This window comes from Rhopalosiphum padi, chromosome 3 (genome assembly GCF_020882245.1).
Source record: "Rhopalosiphum padi isolate XX-2018 chromosome 3, ASM2088224v1, whole genome shotgun sequence".
Taxonomy (NCBI): domain Eukaryota; kingdom Metazoa; phylum Arthropoda; class Insecta; order Hemiptera; family Aphididae; genus Rhopalosiphum; species Rhopalosiphum padi.
Genome location: NC_083599.1, coordinates 80,753,195 through 80,780,383, shown reverse-complemented (window position 1 = coordinate 80,780,383; position 27,189 = coordinate 80,753,195). Strand labels below are relative to the sequence as shown.

General features: G+C 29.0%; 5 protein-coding genes across 5 annotated transcripts in view; 2 read left to right on the top strand and 3 right to left on the bottom strand.

Moving 5' to 3' along the window:
- Nucleotides 1-1,148: 1,148 nt before the first annotated feature.
- LOC132926103 (zinc finger BED domain-containing protein 5-like) lies at nt 1,149-2,183 on the bottom strand. Its single transcript, XM_060990444.1, has one exon. It carries the CDS (start codon nt 2,181-2,183, stop codon nt 1,149-1,151), a length of 1,035 nt encoding a protein of 344 aa, XP_060846427.1.
- Nucleotides 2,184-13,005: 10,822 nt separating this feature from the next.
- On the bottom strand, nt 13,006-14,316 carry LOC132926102 (uncharacterized). Its single transcript, XM_060990443.1, has one exon. It carries the CDS (start codon nt 14,314-14,316, stop codon nt 13,006-13,008), a length of 1,311 nt encoding a protein of 436 aa, XP_060846426.1.
- Nucleotides 14,317-15,467: 1,151 nt separating this feature from the next.
- LOC132926101 (piggyBac transposable element-derived protein 3-like) lies at nt 15,468-18,010 on the top strand. Its single transcript, XM_060990442.1, is given in 5 exon segments — nt 15,468-15,477; nt 15,570-16,030; nt 16,032-16,360; nt 16,362-17,122; nt 17,976-18,010. Coding segments are annotated over 5 exon segments (1,596 nt in total).
- A 256-nt stretch (nt 18,011-18,266) lies between these two features.
- Nucleotides 18,267-27,189, bottom strand: part of LOC132926100 (uncharacterized) — a 63,156-nt gene continuing 54,233 nt past the window's right edge. Inside the window, exons 11-13 of the mRNA XM_060990441.1 lie at nt 19,516-19,648; nt 19,071-19,219; nt 18,267-18,467 (exon numbers count right to left, since the gene is read on the bottom strand). Coding sequence (XP_060846424.1) covers nt 18,267-18,467; nt 19,071-19,219; nt 19,516-19,648 — 483 coding nt within the window. The remainder of the gene's footprint in view (nt 18,468-19,070; nt 19,220-19,515; nt 19,649-27,189) is intronic.
- LOC132923905 (zinc finger BED domain-containing protein 4-like) lies at nt 25,632-26,303 on the top strand. The gene has a single exon (XM_060987900.1). The coding sequence runs from the start codon at nt 25,632-25,634 to the stop codon at nt 26,301-26,303; it is 672 nt and encodes a 223-aa protein (XP_060843883.1).

The following is a 27,189-nucleotide window of genomic DNA, read 5'->3' as shown; positions in this document are numbered from 1 at the left end:
CAACCAGTTTACAATAGTTCTTTTCTTAAATTCATAATTATTTTTATTTACATTATTAACAATATTTTTTTTTCAGCTGAAGTGGCATAGCATTAAAATTAATTGAAACTAAATAATCAACGACCTTATTACCTATATTTTTTTTTGTGTAACTAACATGCAAATCGTAAGCCCTGTGTTCCCGTTTATTGCCGTTTTTAGTAGTAATGTTACCTGCTTTAAATAGAATGGAGAACTGCCTATACAAATAACCGACCGGAAGAACTCTAAATTGTTTATAGTTTATAGAAGTCGAGCCATAGAGCTCCTTTTTCCTTTGATATAATCTTACTGCATGATTCTGTTGAATCACAAGTGGTTTTATAGCATTATCAGAACACCCACCCCATACTAAAAGTCCGTATTGGAGAATCGACTTATAAAGTGCGTTATATACAGTATACATTGTTTCAGTTGGTAAGAGTTTATTAAGTTTGAAGAATTTGCAAATAGCAGATCTTAATTTCATAACCACATTTTCAATATGAAATTTCCACCGTAGATTCCAGTCAAATATAATACCTAAATATTTAATTATCGTAACCCTACTTATTTTTTGGCAGTTACATAATTTAAAATTTAAATCTCGATTATTACAAGAGTGAATAATAATACTATCGAAAGGTATGTGCGTATTATAAATTGAGAAAGCAATGAAAACACTTTTACTTATATTCAAAGTCAATTTATTATTACTTAGTTCTTTAAAAACGGTATTTACTCCAACAGTCGTTTTTTGATGAACGTCTAACCAAGAGGTTCCTGAAAAAAGTAGGCAGGTATCATCAGCATAGGTTATAACTTGACCGCCAATACATAGGTTACAGATATTATTTATATACAAAATGAATAAGAGTGGTCCTAACACACTGCCTTGCGGTACACCGTAATCGATTTCACCCTCAGCGCTATGAACGCCATTTATCGCATCAACTTGTTTTCGGTTTTTTAGATAGCTTTTGAACCACATAAGACTTTTGATTATTTGATATTCCAAAACATGGCAACATTTTAAGAAGTTCGTCGTGGTTTACCGTGTCAAATGCTTTCGCTAGATCTAAGAAAACTGCAATTACTTTTTTGTTATTGTCTAATTCATTATATAAAAATTAAGACATCTCATAGAGCGCTCCAGTTGTACTTCTACCAGGTCGAAAACCAAATTGATTTTTAGATAGTAATTTATTCGCTTCTAAGAAGGTAATAAATCTAACTTTAACTATTTTTTCGAAAATTTTTGAGAAGTTACAAAGCATGGATATCGGTTTATAGTTCGTCACATTTTTTTTATCACCTGTTTTATAAAGTGGTTTGACAATTGCGAGTTTAAATTTCTCTGGAAATATGCCCTTTACGAAGCATACATTTAGTATATAGATAAGAGGGTCTACAACAGTGTTTCCCAAACATTTTACCTTTACCGCCCACTTCCAAAAAAAAAATCCGACAGACGCCCCCCTTAAAAAAAATGTGTGATATATTGATTCTCCTTTTGTGTCAGTCATCAAATTTTTAGCAAACAATAATTCTTGGCAAATCTTTTCTTCTATTACGAATCGTACGTAAGCTAATAATAAGGCTTCGTTACCTGGTAAAGTTGATTCATCAAGCTGTATAGAAAATTTGGTGGCTTTTAAAAACTCGCATAATAATTCTTCGACAGATTGTGCCATTTCATCAATTCTCCTTTGCACTGTATTATTGCTCAGAGGAATTTTTTTAATAATGTCAAAAGCTGGTTTATGCAGCATTGTGTTTATTACCTTGTTTATAGCTGGTAAAATAAGTTCTTCGCCAATAGTATGTGATTTACCAGATTTGGCAATCAATAGAGAAATGTTGTACGAAGCTCGCAATCCATCATCATCTTGTTTCGACGTTGTTGAAAACATATTGACCAATGTCGGCTCTTTCAAAAATTTCTTTTCAAGTGCTTGAAAATAAAATAAATCCATATTTTTTTTATTAGCATGAACTTTTATTAAATGTTCTTGCAGTCTCGACGGTTTCATAGCTTCATTTGAAAATACTTTTCGGCAAATGAGACACATTGGTAATGTTAAATTTGTAGGCGATTGAATAAAACCATACTTCAAATATTCAATATTATACTGCCTACATTTTTTCTTCGATTCAGATGCCATGATGTGAAAAACGTTTGGAATTTAAATAAAATAATACACAAATTAACAAACATTATTATAAAAACGACAACGAATAAGGTCGGCATTCGCGAGTGTATTAAATACAAAAGTAATTTAGATAATTTAGATCACGTACGTTGTTTCTGTTATCGCAATAACGACAGATTATCGACGAATGTCGACAGACGACGAACGATTAATCTAAAAATACAAAATACACAATTCAGATAATTTGGATCACGTACGGTGTTTCTGTTATTGCGATAACGATAGATGAAACTATCACCGCCCCCTTTTTGTAATGAAATGCCCCCCAATTAAGCTTGTAACTTCCATTGCCCCCCTGGATAGGTCTAGCGCCCCCAAGGGGGCGATATCGCCCACTTTGGGAAACACTGGTCTACAATATACGGAGCTATGTGCTTTAAAAGTTTTACTGAAATTTTGTCAAAACCAGCTGCTGTTTTATCTTTGAAATTTTTTATAATATTTAGGACCTCAGTTTTTTCAATCTTTTTTAGAAAGAGCTGATTAAAAGACAAACTTGGTACTTTGACATCATAATTAAGCAAACTGTTATTGAAATTTACCGCTAGGTCTTTACCAACGCTTATGAAAAAAGAATTAAAAATATTTGCTATATTTGAGGGATCTTTATGTGGGTTAAATGTTTGACCATTATTTTCAATATTATTATTGAATGTCTCATTGTTTGAGTTATTTTTGGTTCCAGTTAAATTATTTATTAGTTTCCAAGTTAGTTTAGGATTAGTAATTGCACTAGAAAATTTAGATTTGTAAAAAAGTATTTTCCTTACTCTTAGGATTGAAGTAAAATTATTACGATATTTAATGAAATAAGCACGTAAAGTTACATTATTAGGATGTTTTTTAACCAATTTCGAAATATCATTTTTACGACGTGCTGAAATTAACAGTCCCTTTGTCATCCATTCTTTAATGAATTAATTTTTTGAATTAATCTTAATCTCGTAGCTAGTGTTTTCAATATGCTTTAATAACTTTGCATAAAATATATCAATTAATTCGTTAATATTTGATGTACTATTCAAAACAGACCAATTTTCTTTACTTAATAAACTACATAAAAGGTCGTAGTTGACACTCTTTATAATAAGTGTATTATCAGAACTAACATGACTGACATGACATGGTACTGCTGCAAAAATAGAGAAATGATCAGTGATATGTGATTGTATAACACCTGATTCAATTAAATTTAAATTCGATTGTTGAGTTTTAATAAAAATATGATCCAAACACGAATAATTTCCTTTTGGAGGTCATTTAGTGTATATGTTTATATATGATTTATAATCGTATTCGGCTAACATGTCTAGATGGGAGGCCGTAATAATCCGGAAAATAAATAGGCGGAACGTATAAATTCCGGAACATATACCTCCGGGATTAAAAAGCTAATAAACCGTATTGGCCCGGAACGTATTATTCCAGACCATATAATTCCGGAACGTATACCTCCGGCCACCGGGATTAAAAAACTAGTAAACCTTATTTACCCGGAACGTTTTTATCCGGACCGTATATTTACGGAAAGTATTGTAAATTGCCTATTTGAACCCCCTGAAACACAAAGTTTAGAACTATATTGTTAGATCTACAACTACTAGATTGACCCAATAACCTTCTTCATCTTTCCTTGTTATTAAATATTCTTATTGTGCCCTATTATTATGTTCATGTTTAATTATTACAAAGATAATATGTGAGCATAATATCATAATATATATATATAAATACATTATACTATAATACATTTTAAAAATAAAAATAAATATTACCTATAGCAATATATTTTTTATTATTCTTGATAGTCAGTGGAGCGATGAATTGAATTGATTTTACAATTATGTGTGTTTTTTATTTGAATCTTTTTGTGATGAAAATAATTGCTTTGTAACTTTGATAAGGTAGGTCAAAAAGTCTTTAGTCTTTACTCAGAATTATAAGTATAACAATTATACTATTAATAACCAAAACAATTTTATATTAATTTTTAATTGTACTTCAAATATAAATAAACTCTTATTCTTAGGTATTTTATTAAATAAAACAATCCGGTTTAGATATGTCGATGGTTGCTAAAGCCTAAAGTAGTAGAAAAATGAAATATATTTTTTGTCACACTTGCACTGAAAGTTTAGTTTTCGACGATGGTTTGACGTCAAGCGGACGGTAAGGTATCTATGCTGTATGTATCTAATGCACAACTAGACATTAAAATCAATACCACAGACAGACCACAGTCCTTATAAAACATAAACATTTGGTTACATCTTATATTAAATTATTAATATTCATTTTGCCAGAAGCTTGGCATGCAGTGGAGGCTCTGCAGTCTGTATGATATAACCGAATTCTCATTTAAAATCTGTAGCACGCATAAACGATAAACCTTATACCATTGATATTAAAGAATGGATAGACCATTTGAATTTAATTTGAATACAAATATGAAAATCAATAATATTAGGAGCATGGGACATAGTGTTACATGGGGCAAAGTGTTACGGTAACAATAATTTGTACTGGACAGTTGGTAACACTAAAATAATTACGCGGAATTATCGGCTTCAATCATGTGCGAACTGTCATTGATAAGCCGGTTTAATAACAAACGTATTTTTATAAATAACTCGAGAAAACTATAATGTGTTGAAAAAAAAAAGTGTTTTATCGATTAAGTTTTTTTCTACAGTTATTCTCATAGGTAAGTTTTTTTAATTTTATTATACTCTCTATCTTGTGCAGAATGATATTATTTATTTTTTCAGATTTATGTATGTTAGACAAATCTATTTTTTATTAACTGAAAAGATAAATGTATACCCTTTTGATATAACTATATAATATATTATAAATATACAACAACATGCAATTTTTCAAATATTTTATCATCAATTAATTTGTATGACATGGTATATTGTGTATATTAGGTAAACAATTTAACATTTGAAAAAAGAAAAAAGTTTAATTTAAGAAAATCCTTTGAAAAGTGACTTCTTCCATTCGACATAAAGGGCATCTTGTTGGTGCTGGAAGGGATATAATGCAATCGTTGCAAACCCATGCATGACCACAAGGAATAACAATATGCTGTTGAATATTTGCTGCTCTTGCATTCAAACAGACCAAACATCTAGACACATCTTGTGGAGCTATAGGTAGTTGTGGAGTTATAGGCAGTTGTGGAGCTATAGGCAGTTGTACAACAGCAGCAGCTTCCACTTCTGGCTCAGGATTTGGATCTACCTCATTGATCCAGTTTATATGTCGAGATATATATCTTGATGTGGTATATGATGTCAATTGCATGAACTGCCACATACTTATGATGCCAGCGTCGTATTGGCTTGTAGCATTTTTTAGTCTTTTTGACTGCAATAAATATTTCGTCTTCAAATTCCTTGTAGGTTGGAGATTATTTTCAAGCTGTCTCAGTATGACATGGTAATTATTAAATAAATTACTCAAATTACCTATAAGAAAAATATTAATGTAAATTTCAGAAACATGAATTCCTAGAATTTGTATATCTATTTATTTGGTGACTAATACATTAGATAGTACAAATTATATTATAATATATTAATCACAATCCATACATTATATATATTATATATAACGATACAATAATATATTAGTATTTTAAGTTTACAAATGCTAAAAATCAGTTCTATAGTTTTGAACAAAATAGTGTTCTGGATTAAATTAAAATATCCAAATACTCACAAAAATAAGAAAATTTAATAAAAAATGTACAAATGTTTTTGAAATCTTACTTTATAAGAGTACCTATAAATTAATAATATTGTTTAACATACTTAAAAATATCCATAGATTGGGATGAGTCACTGAAAATTTTAATCTGAGCTTATTGTGGAAACTCTCAATATTATTGTTTGTACGCCTAGGAAGTCCATATACTGAAATTATCTGAGTTCCCACACGGCGCAGCCAATACCTAATTAAATACAGGTATAAATATATAGTTAATAAGTTTTATTTGTGTATATTTAAATATTCTACTGTACAATACAAACCAAATATATATTTAATAAGTATTATTGATTAGATTTTGTGTATGCAATTCCTTATAAAATTAAACTATACATTTTATAAAAGTCGCTATGATAGTAAAATATAATAATTTATTTAAAAGTTTCAAGTCACTACTAAAAATTTCTTTTAAATTACTAAAAAAATAAATTAAAATGTTATATTTTGTTTAAATGATTTTCATAAAAATTTAAACTTTAAATGTTGAAAAAAAAAATTGTCTTTTTTAGATTTTTTGATTTCAGTCAGAACTACTTATGAATAACCATGTACTATGCTTTTTGACCAAAAACAAAATTTGTATCATACATAAATTTAAAAAAACCCAAATAAATTCAAATACCTACAAATAGCACAAAAATATCCAAAACATTTTTTCCTGTCTAGTAAATTCTATTTTGAATATTAGGCAAAAAAGTTCAACAGTTACGTGTGCACTCTCGTCCGAGCAACACGCTTATCGCATCGCGCTCTCGTATTTTTAGCTTTCGAAGCATACTTAGTTTACGACGTGTGTACAGGTAATATGAATACTTATATAGTCGATTCCCATTCTTATATGAACATTTGACATTATTAATTCACCATAAAAAAATGGGGGATTCGCCCACCAATGCTATAAGTCTTAAAGACAGACTTATTCAATCATCAAAAACATTGAATAATAAACACAATGTCCCTATAGTTAAAGGCGGGCCCGCCGATAGCTTGACAGATAACGCTACTAATGACTCTCAATCAATTTCTCAATATTCCGATAACCACACCAACGACGCAATTATAACAATAGGCAGAAATAACTCTAATGACAATTCCAGCAACAACACCAACCGCATACAGAGTGTTTCAAGTATAAACTCCGCATTTCAACTAAACATGAAAATCCAAACCGATAAATACTCAGCTGGAAAAAAATCTTTCGCTGAAACCACTATCAACGCTTCACTTCCCAAAAAAGATCAAGCAATCGTCTTTGAGACAATTGATAATTTTCCACAGATTGAATACATCATTGCCATCAGCAAATTAATATCACCAAAAAACATTAAATTCGTTTCCCGAATTTCTAACAGCCGATTCTGTATTTATTTCAATGACAAAAACTCCGTTGATTTTCTAATTGATAATCACCCCAGCATCAAATTAAACGACCACACAACAATTAAAATTAGAAGATAAATAAAGGCTTGATGAAGAATGACAAATTCAAAAACCAAAACTCAAAAATAAGATTTGAATAGTACCTATGTTATATAATGTAATTATTTGTAGAAACATAGAATTATGTGACATTATGCCGTATGCCCGTATACATATACATATTATACACATATACCCCTATTATATATGAGTATAAGTAGATATAACTTATTTAATATAACTATATAATTCAGTGAATTTAAACAAAAATAAAAACCATTCAAAAGAGTCGTCTAGACATTCTGCATACTTACCTTTGTAAACCTACTGTACCCATTATACGTAACATTAAATATGTCTAGACTAAATAATTATTATAATAATAATTAAAATAAATTATAACTTTTAACACAAAATATTAATTTTAATTTTTACTTTGTCAAATGGTACGTTTTGCCTTGCGCTATCGCAAACTTGTCATCTTGTTTTATCTCGACAACACTACGTTGCGATCGACAAATTTATAATTCATATTGTATATTTGCATCGTCTAAAATTATAGTTTTGAATAAAAATTAACGACCGTGGTGCAGTGTAAAAGATTTTATTACCAATGTGTCTGGTATCGTCAAGTCTTAAATGACCCAAACTTAAAAAGTATTATTTATGACTGTTTTGATATTATAGATACTTATTTTAGATTCTTAACGGAGAGATGAATGTATTGATTTTACAATGATGTATGTCTTTTATTTTTGTGTCCGTGATCACGTTTTGGAGTAGTAATAGTGCTTAGATTTTGATTTCAGTCCCTCTTTGGATAGGATAATGAATCTAGTTGGTACTTTGGGAGGTCAAAAGTAAAAAATGTTCAGTAGTTTTCAAAAGCGTCAGGAAAACCCCTAAAAAGTATCGAAAAAATGGGAATTTTTACGCATAACCAGTTTTTGACAAAATCAAATTTTTTTATTTTGCTGCAAGTCAAAAACGAATCATTGCAAATACTTGAAATTGTTATCAAAAGTTTATAATAGCGTAATATATCTACGAAATATTTTGACTTTTTAAAGCTGTATATATAGAAAATTGAAATTTTCGATTTTTCTTGTTTTTTTTTTTTTTTTTGAAATACCTATAAAAAAAAATTTGGTATTCCAAAAAACCTTTAAAAATGAATACAAAGTTTATTATAAATTTTATATTATAAAAAAATCTAAAATCGTTAATCACAATTTTTGTTTATAAAAATTTAAAGTGCAAATGTTTACGAAATATGTCGAAATCGCAAAATTTGCAAGGAATTTTTAAGTTGAAAATTCATAACATTTTTGTGATTCATACCTTAGGTTAAAAAACCCAACACAAGGTTCTCCATAACCTTATATTATAATTATTATTTTATTAGATATCAAAAAAAAGAAAATAGGCTCTGTTATAAGGGTGTAGGATAAGCATAACATGATTTAAGCATCTCTAATACTTGGACACAACTTGCGATTATGCTATACACAGTGACATTTAAAAAATATTTAGATTAACCTTCCTATTCACACCGTTCAATAATGGCTCCTAAATCTGTATTAACTTAATAGTTAATAGGTAACAACAGGTAAATAAATTAAGATGATAGGTAAGTTTTAATTTTAGGAATCGATTTAGCAAAAAACCAAATTTTGAAAAAAAAATTTATTCCTAAATATTAATTTAAAAAAAAAATCGCATTTTGGAAAAACTATATTTTTAAAAAAATTTTCTCCGTTCACTTAAAAACAAAGGTCGTCAGACTTTTTTTAAATTTTTTTATAACACGATTAAACACATTTTGAAAAAAAAAATCACTTGGGTTATAAAACTAGAATCATTCCAACGTTAACACATCATAAACATAGCACGTGACCCCCCCCCCCTCATTGGCATATTTACTATTTTTTGTTTTAAAGATTTATATTTATTTGTATACACTATACATAAATGCATACTACAATATGTCTTATAACATTTTAGACAGTATGTGCCCCCCTAAACAATTTCTGGATACGCCACTACATACTATGGTATATCATGATTTTTGTATATGAGTAAGTCCATGCATAAATAAAAAAGGTAGGTTAGCGGATTGTAGATATCGCTCTGTACAATAGGTTACAAGTGGGTTACTATATATTCAATGGTATTGAATTTAAATTCAATGATATAATATCATTGCATACGAAAAATGATTCTGAGCGGTTACAGCTAGTTGGTCAGTGTTGATATTTTATATTATATTTATAATTTATATTATTATTTATTTATTACTTATTATAAATACGGTAGCCGGTAAGTTGAATTAATATTAAAAAACTAAAACGAAATAACTAAAATTGTTACATATTCTTGGTTATTTTTATATGTAATTTCGTCAAAATTTGAACATTAAATAACTATAAAAAAAGCGCGTTTTTTTATGTTTGAGATTTTTTGGTTATAGAATAACCTACTTACATAGAACCTTGTTTTAAATTTTTAATCCTTAATTTTATTGACAATTATATGAAATTAAATTTAAAAAAATTGAAAGTTGAAAATGTCCGTAAACAACTCTAAATAAATCAAAATATGTTGAAAATTGTATATAAAACGCTAATATAAAAAACTAGTTAAAATTTTGTTTATCTACGATAATTTTTTTAGTTACATTAAAAACCAAAATCGATTTTGTGGAAAACTGATTTTGCGTAAAAATTCCCATATTTTTAAAAAATTTTGTTTGTTTTCTCATCTGCTTTTATCTATTAGGAATTATAAATTTTGACTTCCCGAATGCCCCAACTACATTCACTTTCCCATCGAACAATATACTTTTGAAGAAAATTGAAGCAGTTTTACTGCTCCAAACGGTGATGACAGACACAAAAATAAATAAATAAATAAAAAAAAACACACACATATATCATTGTAAAATCAATACATTCATCGCTCCACTAAGAATCTAAAAACCAGGAAGTTGTGTATATGGCACATACCATAATACCTTCCACTATAGCAACACCACCGGTAATATAGTTTTTTTTTCGTATGAAAATATTTACCATTGAATTCAAATTTAACACATTCATTAGTGATTGACGATTGTTGATGGATACAGTGATCTATTTAACGATAAGAATACATTCGACCTAATTGTACATCAGACCGTTACCTAACTATAGTTGAAATCAAAAATTATAAATAATAAATAATTTATTAATGTCTTTTGGAAATTGGAAAATAACCTTTGGCGGAAAACGGTCATATACCGTACTCACCTTTTTAAAATTATTATGTTTGTACTTTAAAATTATAGTTAAACTATGTGTTTTTTATGTATGCGGCTGTATTTGAAAGTATTTCCAAAAATTCAAACCTACGTTTGATACCTATTACATTAACCTAAGTATGGCTAAGTCAAAAAACTTTTCCAGGGATTTAATATAGGCAATTTACAACACTTTCAAGACAAATACGTTCCGGGTAAATACGGTTTTTACCTTTTAAGAATCCAAGCAAATTCGTTCCGGGCATATACGTTCCGTAAGAATACGGTTTATATAATTTTGATTCCGACGATATATGGTCCGAATAAATACGTTCCGAGATTATACGGTCCGGACATATACTTTCCGGAACTATACGTTCCGTTAAAATACGGTTTATATTTTTTGGATTCCGTCGAGATACGGTCCGCATAAATACATTCCGTAATTGTATGGTCCGGACATATACTTTCCGGATTATTATAGCCCCCCGTCTAGATAATCATTATTTATATTCTCAATAATATTAATGTTCATATCTCCAATTAAGAAGTAATATCCCTTATCAGAAATTTCTTTATCAAGAATATTACGTAAGTTTATGATAAAGTCGTTAGTGTTACTTGCAGGTGATCGATAGACGCAGTAAAATACCAAAGGCGTATATTAACACGTTGACGGACAGTCACTGCTATAGCAGTCATACTAATTTAAGTCGTAATATGAACATGACTGCTATAACAGTTATACATTTGCAAATCGTAAAGTGGCATAACCACTATAGCAGTTATGTTAGTTATGGGTTTATCGTACTAAGACAAGTGTAATGTCCATTTACGACTTACAATCTGGTCAGGCAAATTAATCAAATGAAGTTTAAAAATAGATTTTTCATTTTACCATTTTACATATTTATGTTTTTTTTTATCTAATTTTTTGTAGACATTACAAATATACTCGTATAGTTATATTATGCATAATATTAATATCTTATCTGTCAATATTATTGTTACTTGTCAACCAATACGTCGTGTATAGAAACACATTAGTATGTCTTCAGATTTATTCGTAATAGTGTGTCCTTGCGTTCTGTTTTATAATTATTTGGTCTCACTATGGATACACAAAAAAAATATGATGACGAAAATATTCGTCAGATTTTGGACGAATCAAACATTATGACTCATCTGATACAAGTATTTATAATAATGTTTGTGTATACAAGCACGTCAATAATACTCTATGTTATTCTTTGAAAAATAAATTTACTTTTTTTAAAACATATTTTTATTTGTATAGACTCATTTGAAGAATCGATCGGTTCAGCTGATGATCCTACTTATAATTTGAACAATGACGTTTCTTCAAATGAAGAATTTAACTCACCGAGTAGTGAGGATAGTGACGGCCACTGACGTGCAACAAAATAATGCTAGTATAGATAACTTATCCATCGATTTCGAAGATATAAGCAGTGATTGGGAAGACGACTTCAATGATATTGAAGATTTCAATTTTGATGAATTTGGTGCTGGTGTGCAATTAGATATAACCGATGAAGCTACTCCGTATGACGTTTTCATTAAGATCTGGGACGATGAGGTAATGCAACTTATTTTGAATTCGTCTAATAAATATGGAGAAAAACTGAAAAAATTAAAACGCCCCCACACAAAAAATTGTCGTATACAACATTTCAAAGAGATTTCATTGATCGAATTACAAAAATTTTTTGGATTGTGTTTATTGAGAGCGGAAATAGATATACCTGTACTTTATGTGTGATTTATATTTTATATATAATTTTAATTGTTATAATAAAAAGGATTTGCGTAAACTATGTAGTTATTTATACTATAGTCCGCGCAACGAAAACTGGCCGGTGACTGGTGCGACTCTAGTGGCAATTGTCAATAAGTGGTTATTAAACTAATTGCCGCGTTTTTTTAAAATTATTCGTTCACATGGTATATATTAATTAATTATTATACCAATCATGAGATAAAATGGTTTAAAAAATTATCAGTATAAAACATAATTTAAATACGTGATATAATATATATTATACAGTTTATTGATTGTTAATAATAATTGCAAATCAGTAAAAAAAAAATAATATTTTTACACATACAATAAAAATAAAATAATATTTATACCTATACTGGCTATACTTAATATTTTACATTTATTAATAATTGTCAATAATATTTACAAAACAGTCTACAAATACATAAATACATAAAATTATTATCAATATCAGTTATTCCAATTGCTCTATATCTGATTCCTCATCACTGCAATCGCTGTCATCGGGCAATATGGTCAACTACTGGTTCGATTAAGGTGTCCCTAAGAATTTCCTTTCGGTTATCTGAATCTTGTATTTTTTCGGCATGCCTTACACAATTTTCCCAATCCTCTTTGGTTACCGCATCCAACGCTTCATGGGTAAGACGCTCGATATCAACCATCTTGAATGTATTATTTTTTTTTGCTACTTGACCCTTAACTTGGGCCCATATAAGTTCAATTGCATTGTATTGGCAATGATATGGAGGTAGGCGTATTACTTCGTGACCTTTTTCTAATGCAATTTGGTCAAGCAAGTATTTTTTTTGGCGCGAAATTAAGGCTTTAACTTTTTGATGAAGTTCTGCTAAAGTTTCAAGAGGATGAAATTCGATATTTTTTTCATTCAACCATTTTTGTACGTCCGATTTTTCCCAATTACTTTTTGGGTGATTTTCTACTAGTGTGGAATGATATGACGCATTATCCATCACCAAAACAGATGGCTCTTCTAAATTATTTAATAATTCAATAAACCACTTTTTAAAAACTTCGGCATTCATTTGACTGTGGTAGTCGGCGGTATTGCCTGTATTGCTACGGAATACTAGTTTGGACCCTTGAATAAAGCCATAACGAGCACATCCAGCATGGCACACGATAAGCCGACCTCCTTTTCCTGTTGGAACTTTCAATCCTTCAGTACCGTGTTCATTTTGCCAAATCATCGATCTCGAATGATTTTGATTAACCCATGTCTCGTCAATATAAACAACAGGGCGATCATCCTTCATCTCGCGCAACGTACAAATTTCTCGAAGAAATTTACATCGAAGTGCAACGATGTCATTTCTCTCCATCAAAAATTTACGGCCATCATTACACTTCTTAAAAGAAAATTTCAAATTCTTCAATAAATATTGCATGGAGCGTAAGCATCCGGAATAATTGATTTTTTGTCTTAAAGCATTTAGTATCAATTGTGCAGTTGGATACTCACCTCGATCGTAGAACTCGTGCACAGTTCTCCTAACGACATCAGAATCAAAATCGTCGATCTCCAACACAATTTTTGCACGTTTGTAACTTTTGCGTGGAGACTTAAATAACATAACTGACGTTGATTCTTCGGTTTTTTCTTTTGCTTCGGAGCAAATACGTCGGACAGTGCGCTCTGACAATCCACATGCTTCGGCAGTACGTATTTGTGTGTTTTTAAAAAAATCGGCAGTTAAATTTGGTTGTGTTGACAGTTGTTTTAGAAACGTATACACTTTATAAACAATTTGTTTAGTCTGGCTACGAGTATCACTATTGGTAAGAGACATTTTTAATAAATCTAAGAACAACAATTTATTCAAACAGAAACACAAAAAATACATAAAACACTGGTACAGCACACTGTCGGTTACAAATGTCTGTAGCATAATGCACAAAATCAACAGTATACACTACCCACTACCCTCCTGTTAAGACCCCTCCGTGTTACGATCCCTCTATACAATACATTCCAGTTATACAGCTAAAAGTGGTTTTCAACATCGCATAACTAACACCGCGTGCGCCTATTGTATAACATCGCAGCGGCGACGCGTAGTTGAAGAACCCGCGGCTAGCGGCACGTACATGGCGGGCGGGTTTCGGGGGTAACCGGCCAGTTTTCGTTGCGCGGACTATAATTACAAAACAAAAATATAAATGTTATTTACTTAACTGCTATAGCAGTCATATGACCCTACACGTAGAAAAAAAGTCGTCTATGGGCTTCAACTGCTATAGCAGTTGAGTTTTTTTCTATTTTCATTGTTTTTGTTTCTTAATATTAAAAAAAAAAGCTCTGACTCATTTTTTATATAAAGCAACTTTTAATGAGATATAAAACTGATGATGAAATTACAGCCAGGTGCATGACTGCTATAGCAGTCATGTCCGCCAACGTGTACATAGTGACAGTTTTAAGATGTTGCTATCTACAGAACCAAATTCATATAAAATTACCGATAAGGCACATTTTACGAACACTATTACCCCATCATTTTGGTTTCGTTTAGTGGATGAATAATATGTATTATAACCAGGGCTTCAAAACGGTTAAACCGTTTTTGTTATTAACCGGTTTTATCGGAAAATGTATACGAACGAAAACAAAAACGGAAACACAATTAGTTATTTTATAAAACGAAAACGAAATAGTTAACCAGAAAAATTTTTAATTCTTAAACGGAAATAATTAAATGTTTAATTATGAATAATAACATTTAATTTTACAGATTTTGTTAACCCTACACTGCATACAAGGGCATATATGCATTATGTACATTAGATAGTCCTGTATGTTAGAAATGTTCAATAAAGGTCGGGACACACATGCCCGCAACGTACCCGCACCGTGTGTCGGCAGAGTGTTGATCGATGCACGGTTCGTCGTTCACGAACACACACTTGTCCGTACCTTGTCCGTAGCTCGTCCGTGCCGCCCATGCCGTTAGGTTAGGTTAATTTTCCTGATAGAGAATTAGAGAATCTTTTAGACGACTTCGATAATGACTTTCAAGGATTGGCTGAATTTTTGCTGATGAAGCTGATGAACAAATAGAAATAGAACCCGAAGCCTCTCAGGTGAACGAACAAATAAATGAAAATGTAGTTCCATTAGATTTATCATTTCAGCCGATTCAAAATACAACTTCTTTTACATTAGGTTCTGATACTAGTACAAAAAAGTGGTCTAGATTTATTCCAATATTAAAAAAAAATATATTTTGGAAAAATGTTCCGTTTACTCCTTCAATTTTTACAATACAATCTGATTTAAATCCGCCAGTTTTGACCAATATTTTAAACCCAATTGATTATTTAACTAAATATTTTTCTAATGACGATTTCAAAAACACGGCAAAATATACAAATATATATGCTGCTCAGAACAATTTGAAAAATTTTAAAAATACTTCTACTCATGAAATGAAAACTATGATTGCAATACATATGCTTTTTGGTGTTCTAAAATATCCAAGAGTTAGGATGTATTGGGAAAAAAAATTTTAGAGTGCCTTTAATCGCGGATAACATGACCAGGAATAGACTTTTTGAACTTCGCAGTTGTTTCCATGTCGTAGATAATAAAGCCATACCCAAAGAAAACAGAGATAAATTTGTGAAAATTCGTCCTTTGTATAATTCATTTATTAAACGCTGTGCCCAGTTACCTGTTGAACAAAATCTAAGTGTGGACGAACAAATTGTTCCTTTTAAAGGAAATTTATCAATAAAACAATATATTAGGGGTAAACAAATCGATAAAAATATGCAAAAAAATTTTGGTCTAGGTGGAGCAATCGTTTTAAAATTGGTTGAAAATTTAAAGCCTAACAAACTTTTTATTTTTTGACAACTTTTTCTCCTCTTACAACTTATTTTGCTGTTTATCAAAGTATAAAATATTTGCTGCTGGAACAATCCGAATAAATAGATTCAATAACCCCCCGTTTCCAAAAGATAAACAACTAGCTAAAATGGGCCGAGGAACTAGTTTCGAGATATGTTCAAATCATAATATTGCTTTGGTAAAGTGGTTCGATAATAAAGCTGTACAGCTCGGATCAAATTTCATTTCTTCGGGAACACCAACTATAGTACAAAGATTTGATCGTAAAAAAAAATCACTGGTTTTTATTGAATGTCCCGAAGTTGTTTATTTATACAATAAAAGTATGGGTGATGTAGACAAACACGACCAGCTGGTAAGTTATTATCGAACGTTTATTAAATCAAAAAAGTGGACTTTACGTATGCTTTTTCACATATCTGATATGGCAGTAGTTAATTCGTGGCTCGAGTACAAAAGAGATGCAATAAACCTTAAAATTCATACAAAAGAAATTATGGATTTGATACATTTTAAACAACACCTTGCCGAAAGTTTAATTATGATTGGTAGTCTTTCAACTCCTATATCAAAACGAAGAGGGCGCCCCAGTAGTTCCGATTCAATAAATATAACTCCAACTAGATCACCAAAAAACGTCGATAAAAGACCGCTCGAAGAAGTAAGGAAAGATCAATACGGACACCATCCAGAGTACGATGATCGTAAAGAAGCAATACGGTGCAAGTTTGAAGGTTGTACAGAACGTACACATGTTTATTGTATAAAATTCGGTACCCATTTGTGTTTTACTAAAAAAAGTAATTGTTTTCGAAAATTTCATAAATAAAATTGTGTAGTGTATACATATTTATTTAAAGCCTATTAAATTGACAACATATTAATTTTGTTTCATGCTGCCAAGTAGGCGTTTTTTTGTATTTTTTAGTTAAAATGTTGATTTAATTTTTTTAATTATTAATTATTAATGTTTATTGTTACACAAATAAGATTTGTTTATGTTCATTTTTTAAGTTTGGTAAAATTGTTTTAATATTGTTATCAATAAAATGTTTTTTTATCAATAATATAGTTTTTTTTAAAATAACTTATTACTATGTGTGCACAAGAAGACAATACATGTCTTTGTTTCATAAATTAACGAAATTTTATAGTTCTTGAAACAATAAGTTTATCACCTAAATCCCGTTGCACATTATAATGTGCATAGTGTTTTATGCTACAAATTCCAATGTACATTGTAATGTGCATTCAAGTATCTCCATATTGGCCCAATGGACATTATAATGTGCATAGTTGTATTTTTGGTCCAGATGGTCAGAATCTCTTCAAACTTGAAAAGAACCTTAATTAAGTATCTTTAATAACATATATAAATCGCTAATTTTTTTTTCTCTACTACAATTAATTCGGGTCTGAAAGGGTTAATTAAACTATATTAGCGTTTTAAATTGGAGAAGTTAACAAATATTTACGTTGAGCTTTTTAAAGGATTTTGGCCTGTTACCTGGGCCCTTTTCTCCCTCCCTAAATTCATAACCACCACTGATGTTAATTATACATTTATACCATTTCATCATTTTGGTATTTTTGACGCAGAATCTAGAGGTATTATACCATTCGTCAATAATTAAACATAATAATTAAAGTCAATTCCACGGTAGTTTCCATATACCTATATCCATTTAGTCCCGATTTTATAACTATTTTTAATTAGAACAATATCAAGTTTTTTATATTTTTATAATACATTATATTAATTATTATAAATGCAATATTTATCTGGATGTCGCTGATTTGAATTATGCAAAACCATTTCGTAATTAATCCATGATTTTATCGCATTATGAAACATGGATTGTGATCGTTTTTTGTAGTTGGTGTTATTATTTATGTCTTCTTTATATCAGCGACATACTTAAACAAGCAATCGTTCTCTTTAGCAGGGAAATAATCGTAGTATGATTGTTTAAAATTCCTGCTTAAACGATTATTATAATAGTCATTATGCATGGTCTGGTACATTGTCCTTGCGTTGTTAATCGCTATTCTTTTAAGTTTAAAGGTGTACTCATCTTTCGTTCTGTTGATCTATATTATTGCGTTAAAACAACAAAAACGATCATCGTAATGTAATAGGTAGTTAAATAAATAATAGTAATTGTTGCATTATAAATAGTATTGCCAAATATTTATACAGAGGGGAGGAGGGCTTGGAAGAACTTATTTTGATTATCTAAAGCTGTAAAATTATTTTATACTATATGTGTTTCACTTAGTTTAGTTTTAATAAAACTGAAAATAATATAATAAAATATAGTTATAATATTATATACTGTTATGTAGTTATATTTAGATTGATAATGGGCGTTAATAAGAAAATAAAAATATAGTCTATAATGTAAGAAAAATAGAATTAGATTAAGTAACAAATAATCAATATAAATTGAAATATAAACAAATTCTTGAATTAAAAAAAAAAACTTAAAAATGCACTATTAGTGTAAATAATTTCTTAAATGTTTTATTGGGAGAAAATGTATTATCATAATAATATTAAGAATACAAAATGTAGTCATAAAAATATATACTCATTAGATTTTCATTTTAAAAATAACATTTATAAGTATTCACAATACATATGAGTATATTATATGAAAATTATTCATTTTTAAATCAACAAATAATATTCACCTTGCGTTTAATTTCATTCACTTGATCCCAAGTGATTTTCATCACACCGATATTGTTTTCTCCATGCATTGGGTTATTCGGTACACCAACAGACGTTAGTTTAGGTCGCGGTGTACTCCATGACTTTATCGACTGAATTATTAGTTTTTCTATTAAATTAGATTTGTACATTTAAATACAAAATTACACCATAATTTGCACATATATATACAGTAAAAATTCTTTATAATATAACTCGTTAAAGTAAACAAATATATATAAAGTAAAAATTACATAATAATGGTTAGTTAGATTTATAACCTATTATATAATTCCTATACGCTCTATATTACGAAAACTCTCTATAACGAAACAAATCTCTTGGTCCCTTAAAATTCATTATAGAGTTTTCACTGTATATATTTAATTATAATATTGTGTACCATAATAATTTAAATTTACTAACGTTTAATTTTCGACGTCATGTGTCTGTTTACATTTATCCGTATTTCGTACCATCTACGCAATTTGTTTAGTTCGATTATGTCCGGAAAATTTGCTATAGGATCACCCATAATTGACATTAATTTCAATACCACCTGTGTAAACGGCAGACATATAGTTTTTAGGGGCAACAACAAAAACAAATTGTTTAACTACTCGTCTAAATAAATACTACGCTTCAAATGTATGTGTTTCGCAAGCTCGCCAAGTGAAAACAATATGTTTATAATTAAACATAATAATGTTATATAAATAATATTTTAATAATAATTATCAAAAGTTAATAATAATACAAATAAGATAAGTAATTAATTATTTCAATACTAAAGCTAGGTAGTGAAATAAAGTAGGTAACATAAATAGAACAGATCTGAAACCGTGAACTTGTGCTTCCTCGCCACAGTTTCTTATGGTATCATAATCCCCACAATCACAAAACTCCCACCATCATTGCCGCAGTGTAGCTATTTAATTCTCTTCAATCCCTACACCACCACTTTACCTCCATTATAGTAGTAATAATTGTAAACCGTTACGCAAGCAATCCCACTTCCCCAATACAACATATGTCCTCAAGTAAGAACAAACTTTGACACTTATGATGGAAACAATATCAAAGTCTTAGGAAAATTTAATTTAAATATTGGAACAGAAATGTAAATCAAATTAGTTGTGAATTGTATGTGGTAAATACACAAGTGGATAAGAAAGTAGCTATCCTAGGTCTTGAGGATAGTGTAAAATTAGGAATAGTGAAACGTCTCTTAGAAATTAATAACCATTATAAAGATATAAGCATAATTAAAGAATTTAATAATGTATTTGAAGGAGTTGGATGTATAGTAGGAAATTATGAGATCAAATTAAAAGATAATTCTGTCCAAATAGGTTTTGGAACAAGAAAAATTCCATTTCAATGGAAGAACTACTGAAAAAAGAGCTATATAAATTATGTGATCTATAGCTAAATAATCAAATAGGGCTATACGGATATGTATATCGTATATATGAATATGGATACGTGGATAAATGGATATGTATGTATATGTCTGCAAAATCTAAATAAAGTGATAAAAGCAGAATATTTTAAAGCAATTGGTAGGGACAAAAGTTTTTAGTACCTTAGATGCAATCAAGGTTCTTATCAGATTAAATTGACAAATGAAAGTTCTAAAATATGTACTTTTTCTTAACCAATGGGTCGATATAGGTTCTTAAGAATGCATTTGGTATAGCTTCAACCCCAGAAATATTCCATAAAAAATTACAAATAAACAAATATTTGAAGGATTGGAAGGTTTTGATACATATATAGATGATATGTTTATGGTAAAAACAAAGAGTAACACGATGAGAAACTAAGGAAGGTACTTCAAAGAGCAAGTGAGAAAATGTCAAATTTAATAAAAGTAAAGTTAATTTTCTGGGCATGAAATAACTAGTTTGGGAGTAAAACCAGACTATAATAAAATAAAGATGATAAAGGAATTAAAATTGGGGAAATAAAGTGGCACTACAAAGAATATTGGGAGTTGTGGGAAAGTTTTTACCTAATGTTGCACAAACAAATGCCCCATATATTTGTATAACATTTGTTGCCTATACCTATATAACTGACCATTACTCAATAGTTATAAATATAAGCAATCTAGTCTTCAACAGGATCGATCCACCAAATCCAAAAATCATAAAAGAAAATAGATCACTCCAAATCATCAAAATACGATTGGTTATCACTCACTCAGTTAAAGACCGGATTTATATGCATTTTAAATTGTAAAATATGCATGCAAACATGCACTAAAAAAAGTCAAAATATGCAAGAAAATAATGCAAAACATGCAAAAGAATTTTTGAATATTACAGCTGTTTATTTATTGTAAAGTTATAAAATCAAAACATAAATTATGAAGAAAAAAAAACTACAATATTATTTGATTTAATGATGATAAAATTGAATTAAAATGAAAAAATATACAATTTATTCGATATTGAAAAAACAATAAGTAACAATGATATACTCCATATTGACCTCGGTTAAATTATGACGGCGGTTTGTGGTATGTTTGTATAAAGAAAAACTTCGTTCCACATCAACGCTTGTTATGGGAGCATATTTAAAACTCGACAACATTTCCGGGGAAAAGTGTTTGATGGAGGAACTCTTTAAGTCAACAGTCTCACCTAGGTGTATTTTAGCAATTTCTTTTAAAATTAGCAAGCCTTTATTTTTATTAATAATTTCGGAACATTTTTTTTTTATTAATACGCTATTATCATTTTCAGCAAGATTGATAATAGAATTTGTAACATGTTCAAAAATGTGTAAAGCATCTATTAGTAACAAACTTGAAGTCTCAAGCTTTTTAATGCTTTCAACAATAATCGAAAAATTTGTTTTAATATAAGTTAAATCGTTAATTATATTTGATTTAGTTAAAATTTGTTTACAGTTTTGAATGCTTTTGACACCATCTTCTTGTAGGTTTTGAATAACATTTTTAAAATTTTCAAAATTATCTGCATAAAATATTGCCGATTCTAACCAAGCACCCCATTGTGTTATTATAGGTTGAGGTGGTAATGGTTTATTAGGTAATATTTCATGATATAATTGAACTCTATAAGGAGCTTTCAAAAATATCTTTTTTCCGTTGTTAATTAAATCGTTTATTTCATGAAAATTATCCATAATTTTTTCTGCGATCCGATGAATCCCATGAACAGCACAAGTTACATGAATAAGATTGGAATAAAATGGTTTTAAATTGTTAGCAGTCTTAACCATATATGGGGCTGCATCGGATAACATTAATAAAACTTTTTCGTCGTTACCTCCCTCTGGCCATAATATTCTAAGACAATCATTTACAAATTTTGCTATGGTATTATTATTTGTTTTTTCAAGAACTTTAGATGCTAAAAATACGATTTTGATGGTGAATCAACATTTAATTTTAGAATTATATTTAATAAATATAAAACAACATGTTCGAATAAACAACGAATTATGTGAAGAAACTTTAATAATGAGTGGTGTACCTCAAGGGACAACTCTATCGCTCACATTGTTTAATATGCATATAAACCAAATTAATTACTTGAGTACATATGGAAAATAGTTTGTTATGCAGATGATACAGTACTCTTTGTTGAAGGCCAGGCCTGGGATGAAATATTTGCTAGTGTACGTTCCGGCTTGAATAAAATCCAAAAGTGGCTATGTGAAAATAATTTATTTCTAAACTTAGAAAAAACATACATAATACCACATTATATAGTTAATTCAAATAAAACAGGGTTATGTATACATGAAAATTAGTGTTTAAACCAAAATTAAAATGTATGTACATGCAAAACCTTTGTAAAAATAGTAAATTGTAAATATTTAAGTATAGAATTGTATTCTAATCTGAAATGGAATGACCACATCAAATTTAAAACAAATAAATTAAGAAAAATAATGTATGTATTAAAAATTTAACAAATATCTTAGAATTTAAGAAAATTAGAGTAGTGTATTAAGCATTATTAGAATCCATAATTAATTATGGTATTTGTATTTGGGGAAGTACATATGAAACAACTATTGATCCATTAAAAAAAATACAAAATTATTCTAAAAAAAGACTCGAGATACCACTCTAAATGCTTATACAATGATGTGAATGTACTACTAGTAAAAATACAGTATATAAAACACCCAATGGTGGTGTTCAAAATTATGAAGCCATTTAATAACCTAGGGTAAAAAAGGAAGAGATAAAAAAAGAAAATCACAATCTACATTAGAAAATATTAATAAAAAGCAAACATTGGGTAAAAAAAACGGTAAGTATAAAAATTAATTTAAAATAAAATTGTTATGAGGACATGTGGTTTATATTCTTAAATAATATTTACAAAGTATTATTCAATATATAAATAATTTTTTGAAAAATTTTAATAGTTTTAATTTTAATAGTAGGTATTGAAAAATAAAATATAATATACTGAATAACAATAAAAATGTATTGCCTGGAGTATTATATTTTGCAGCACAAATTTTAATATTTAATACGACAGATTTCGATTCTTTAAATCAACACTTATATTTTATTACCTAGCTAGTATTGAAATATTGTATAATTTTATAGTAGCTCTTTAATATTTATTATTTTGGGCGTCCATGAATAATTGTAATACCTATATATTTTTATAAAATTAGAAACATTTTTAATTAATTATTATTTATTTATATGCATAAAAATACTTTGGTATCAAAATTTAAAATTTACTAGGTAGGTACTTAATATTACTAATAATCTAATCTTGAAAAAAATATCAGAAACACAGGAAATTGCAAGTGAAAATGAAAATGCATTTAATATTAATGATCCGTCTGCGACTGAAGCAGAACTTTCGCCATCTTCATCGTCAGCTACATTAATTAATGATGGCGCAGGATGTTCACGGGTATAATAATTATTATTTATATTAATTATAATTAATATAATTTCAATAATTATAATAGTTAACTTTAAAAATCTAAATAACACCTAACAATCAGCAAAATAACAATAAATTATACTTTTGTTATATTTATATATAAAAATTTTTTCTACTAAGGATTTTCATAAAAGTGACTCGTCAATAAGGGAATCTACATTTAATGCCTTCGATCAATCGAATCCTATTAAAAACAGCAAACTTTGCCGAATATGATGTACAACATTTCTTCATTTTCAGGTAATTAGTATTCATATAACTTTATTTTTCTACCTATTTAAATATATTTTTATATTTTAACGAATAATAATAATATATTTATAATACCTAGTAGGTATATATTATATTACATAGATATAATACAACTTAAAAAAGTTTGATGTATAAAATATCTAAAATAAATACTTTTTCTACACGTTTTTATGATAAAATATAGATACTTTTAGTTATAATTTTGAAAATAATATATAGGTGTGTATAATAATTATATAATATTATTAATTTAGCCGATGGTTCGAATACTGTAAAAATTACCGATGCAGTGGTATACTATTTTTGTAAAGAAAATGTCCCGTTTGCTACAATTGAAAGTCCTGGTTTCCAAAATTTACTTAGTACAATATGTCCACTTTATAAAATTCCCAGTCGTGACACAGTTAAAAGAAGAGTAAACGAAAAATTTAGCGTATTAGCAGCCGAATTTCGAGACAAGCTTATCAAAGTTGAAAATGTATCACTGACAACTGATGTTTGGACTGAAACCATGCAAATGCAAAGTTATATCGGAATAACTGTTCATTTTTTTAACAAAACTAATATTGAATTGGGTAAAATTTCATAATATTTCTGGTGATATACGTATATATTTCTTTATTTATTCGGAATTATAAGGTATTAATGTTATTTTAGGAGTCATTGGAGTAACCGAACTAGATGAAAGTCATACTTCCAGATATTTAGGTGAAGTTTTTGTTAATACAGTATCAGAATGGGGCATTGAAAAAAATAATGTAGTGGCTGTAACAACAGATAGTGAGGCTAACATAAAAAAGCAGTAGTTGACGAATTTGGAGAAAAACGACATTTAGCATATTTAGCACATACTATTAATTTAATTGTAGAAAAAGGTATTAGTAAAACCCAAGAAGAAAATGCCACAACTAGAGTTAAAAGTGGACGAGTTCCCCAATTATTGCATAAAGTTAGATGTATTGTTAAATACTTTAAAAAAAGTACCAAGGCGTGTGATGAATTAAGAAGTGTTCAAAAGTCAGAAGGTAACAAATACAATTATTAATAATTTTATGACAAAATAATAATTCCTTTTTTATTGTTCAATTTACAGGAGTGTCCGAAGGGAAATACAGAAAATTAATACTTGACGTACAAACGCGCTGGAACAGCTCATTTTACATGGTAGAACGATTTATTTCAATGTCAACTATAATTTCAAATATTTTACTTTCTCGAACGGGTAATGAAGTTCCGGAAATGTTGTCGGCACGAGATCTTCAGTCTTTAAAAGAAATCTGTTTGCTACTTGGCATAATTGAGAAATTAACAAAGGAGCTATCAACGGAAAAGTATGTCATGTCAATTAAGATCATCCCTGTTATAGTGTGTACTCAACATTTAATTAAAAATGAGAAACCAGTTTTCAATATTGCAAAAAAATTACAAATTAAACTATTGGAAGAGTTTGCATACCGGTGTGGGAAGTTGGAATATAACCCAATATTATCTATGTCCACTATACTTGATCCAAGATTTAAAGATATATACTTTATAGAACCACAAGCCAAATCAAAAATATTAAATACACTAGTAAATTTGATCGAGGCACAAAACCCATTTGCAAACAACGATGAGATCTTGGAAAATGAAGTAGAAGATAATGTTGATTCTACTAATAGTAATAATTGTATTGATCTTTGGAGCCTACACAGGAATCTTGAGAAAAAACAAAAAAATAAAACAAAGTCTGGATCTCATGCGAAAGATGAGATACATTCTTATTTGGATAAATCGGTTATTGGACTCAAAGAAGATCCGATTATTGAATGGGAAAATATCAAAGGAGCTTTTCCAAATCTATATAAACTAGCCAGACAATTTATTTTTATATCAGCCACATCAGTACCATCAGAAAGATTGTTTAGTAAGACCGGTAACATTATGACTAAAAGTAGAAATAGAATATTAGGCTCAAGATTGTCAAAACTAGTATTTTTACAATCATTAGATGATAAGTATTGGTTCTGAATTTCTAATTTTCTAAATGTTTTACCTTACAAGTTGTAAATTTTATAATATTGAATGTACACAAAATTATATATTAAAATATTTACTTGTTATTTATTTATATGACCTATTAATATTAATATATAAAATTATATCGATATATCGATATTTCGATATTTTGATACCTATACAAAAGTTTACATCGATATTTCATTCATCGATATATCGAACCATTGTCGTTTTTGCGCATCCCTAATAATAACGTATACTACGCGAAAAAAACCGTAGAAAAGTAATAATATAAATAATAATAATAGTAATAATCGTCCAACACCGTCGTGATAAGCGGCCGGGCGCGGCGATAACGGCTCGGAACGACGATCGGCGGGCGGGGCTTGGAAAAAATTTAATTTTCTGATTGGAAAACACTCAAATTACAGCTAGCGCCGACGGGAAACGGGCGAACGACGTCCCGTTTTATAATATAAGATTTTAATATTTTCGTATTATATATATATTTAATTAATAACGTTTAGAACAGTGTTTCCTAACCGGTTGTCCGCAGTCCCATAGATTTTTTTCTAGATTTCCATTAAAAATTAATAATAATAATAATTTTTTTTTAAATAGTGAAAAAATTACAACTAATTAAAGAATCGTATAATATTATTATCGTTATTAATATATCGGTCGTTATCTTGACCGGTAAGTATTTTCCACATTTATATGTGAGTAGGTATCAAAGTAATAAATAATATTATTATCGCGACCGATAATAATAAAGTAAATTACAAACATTGTTGTTTCTACATACTTTATGATATTGATTCAGTATGTACTCGTTATTCGTTAGATTACCACGAAGTACGTTTTTAAAGAAATTATAAGTTTATAGTCCAGTTTTGTT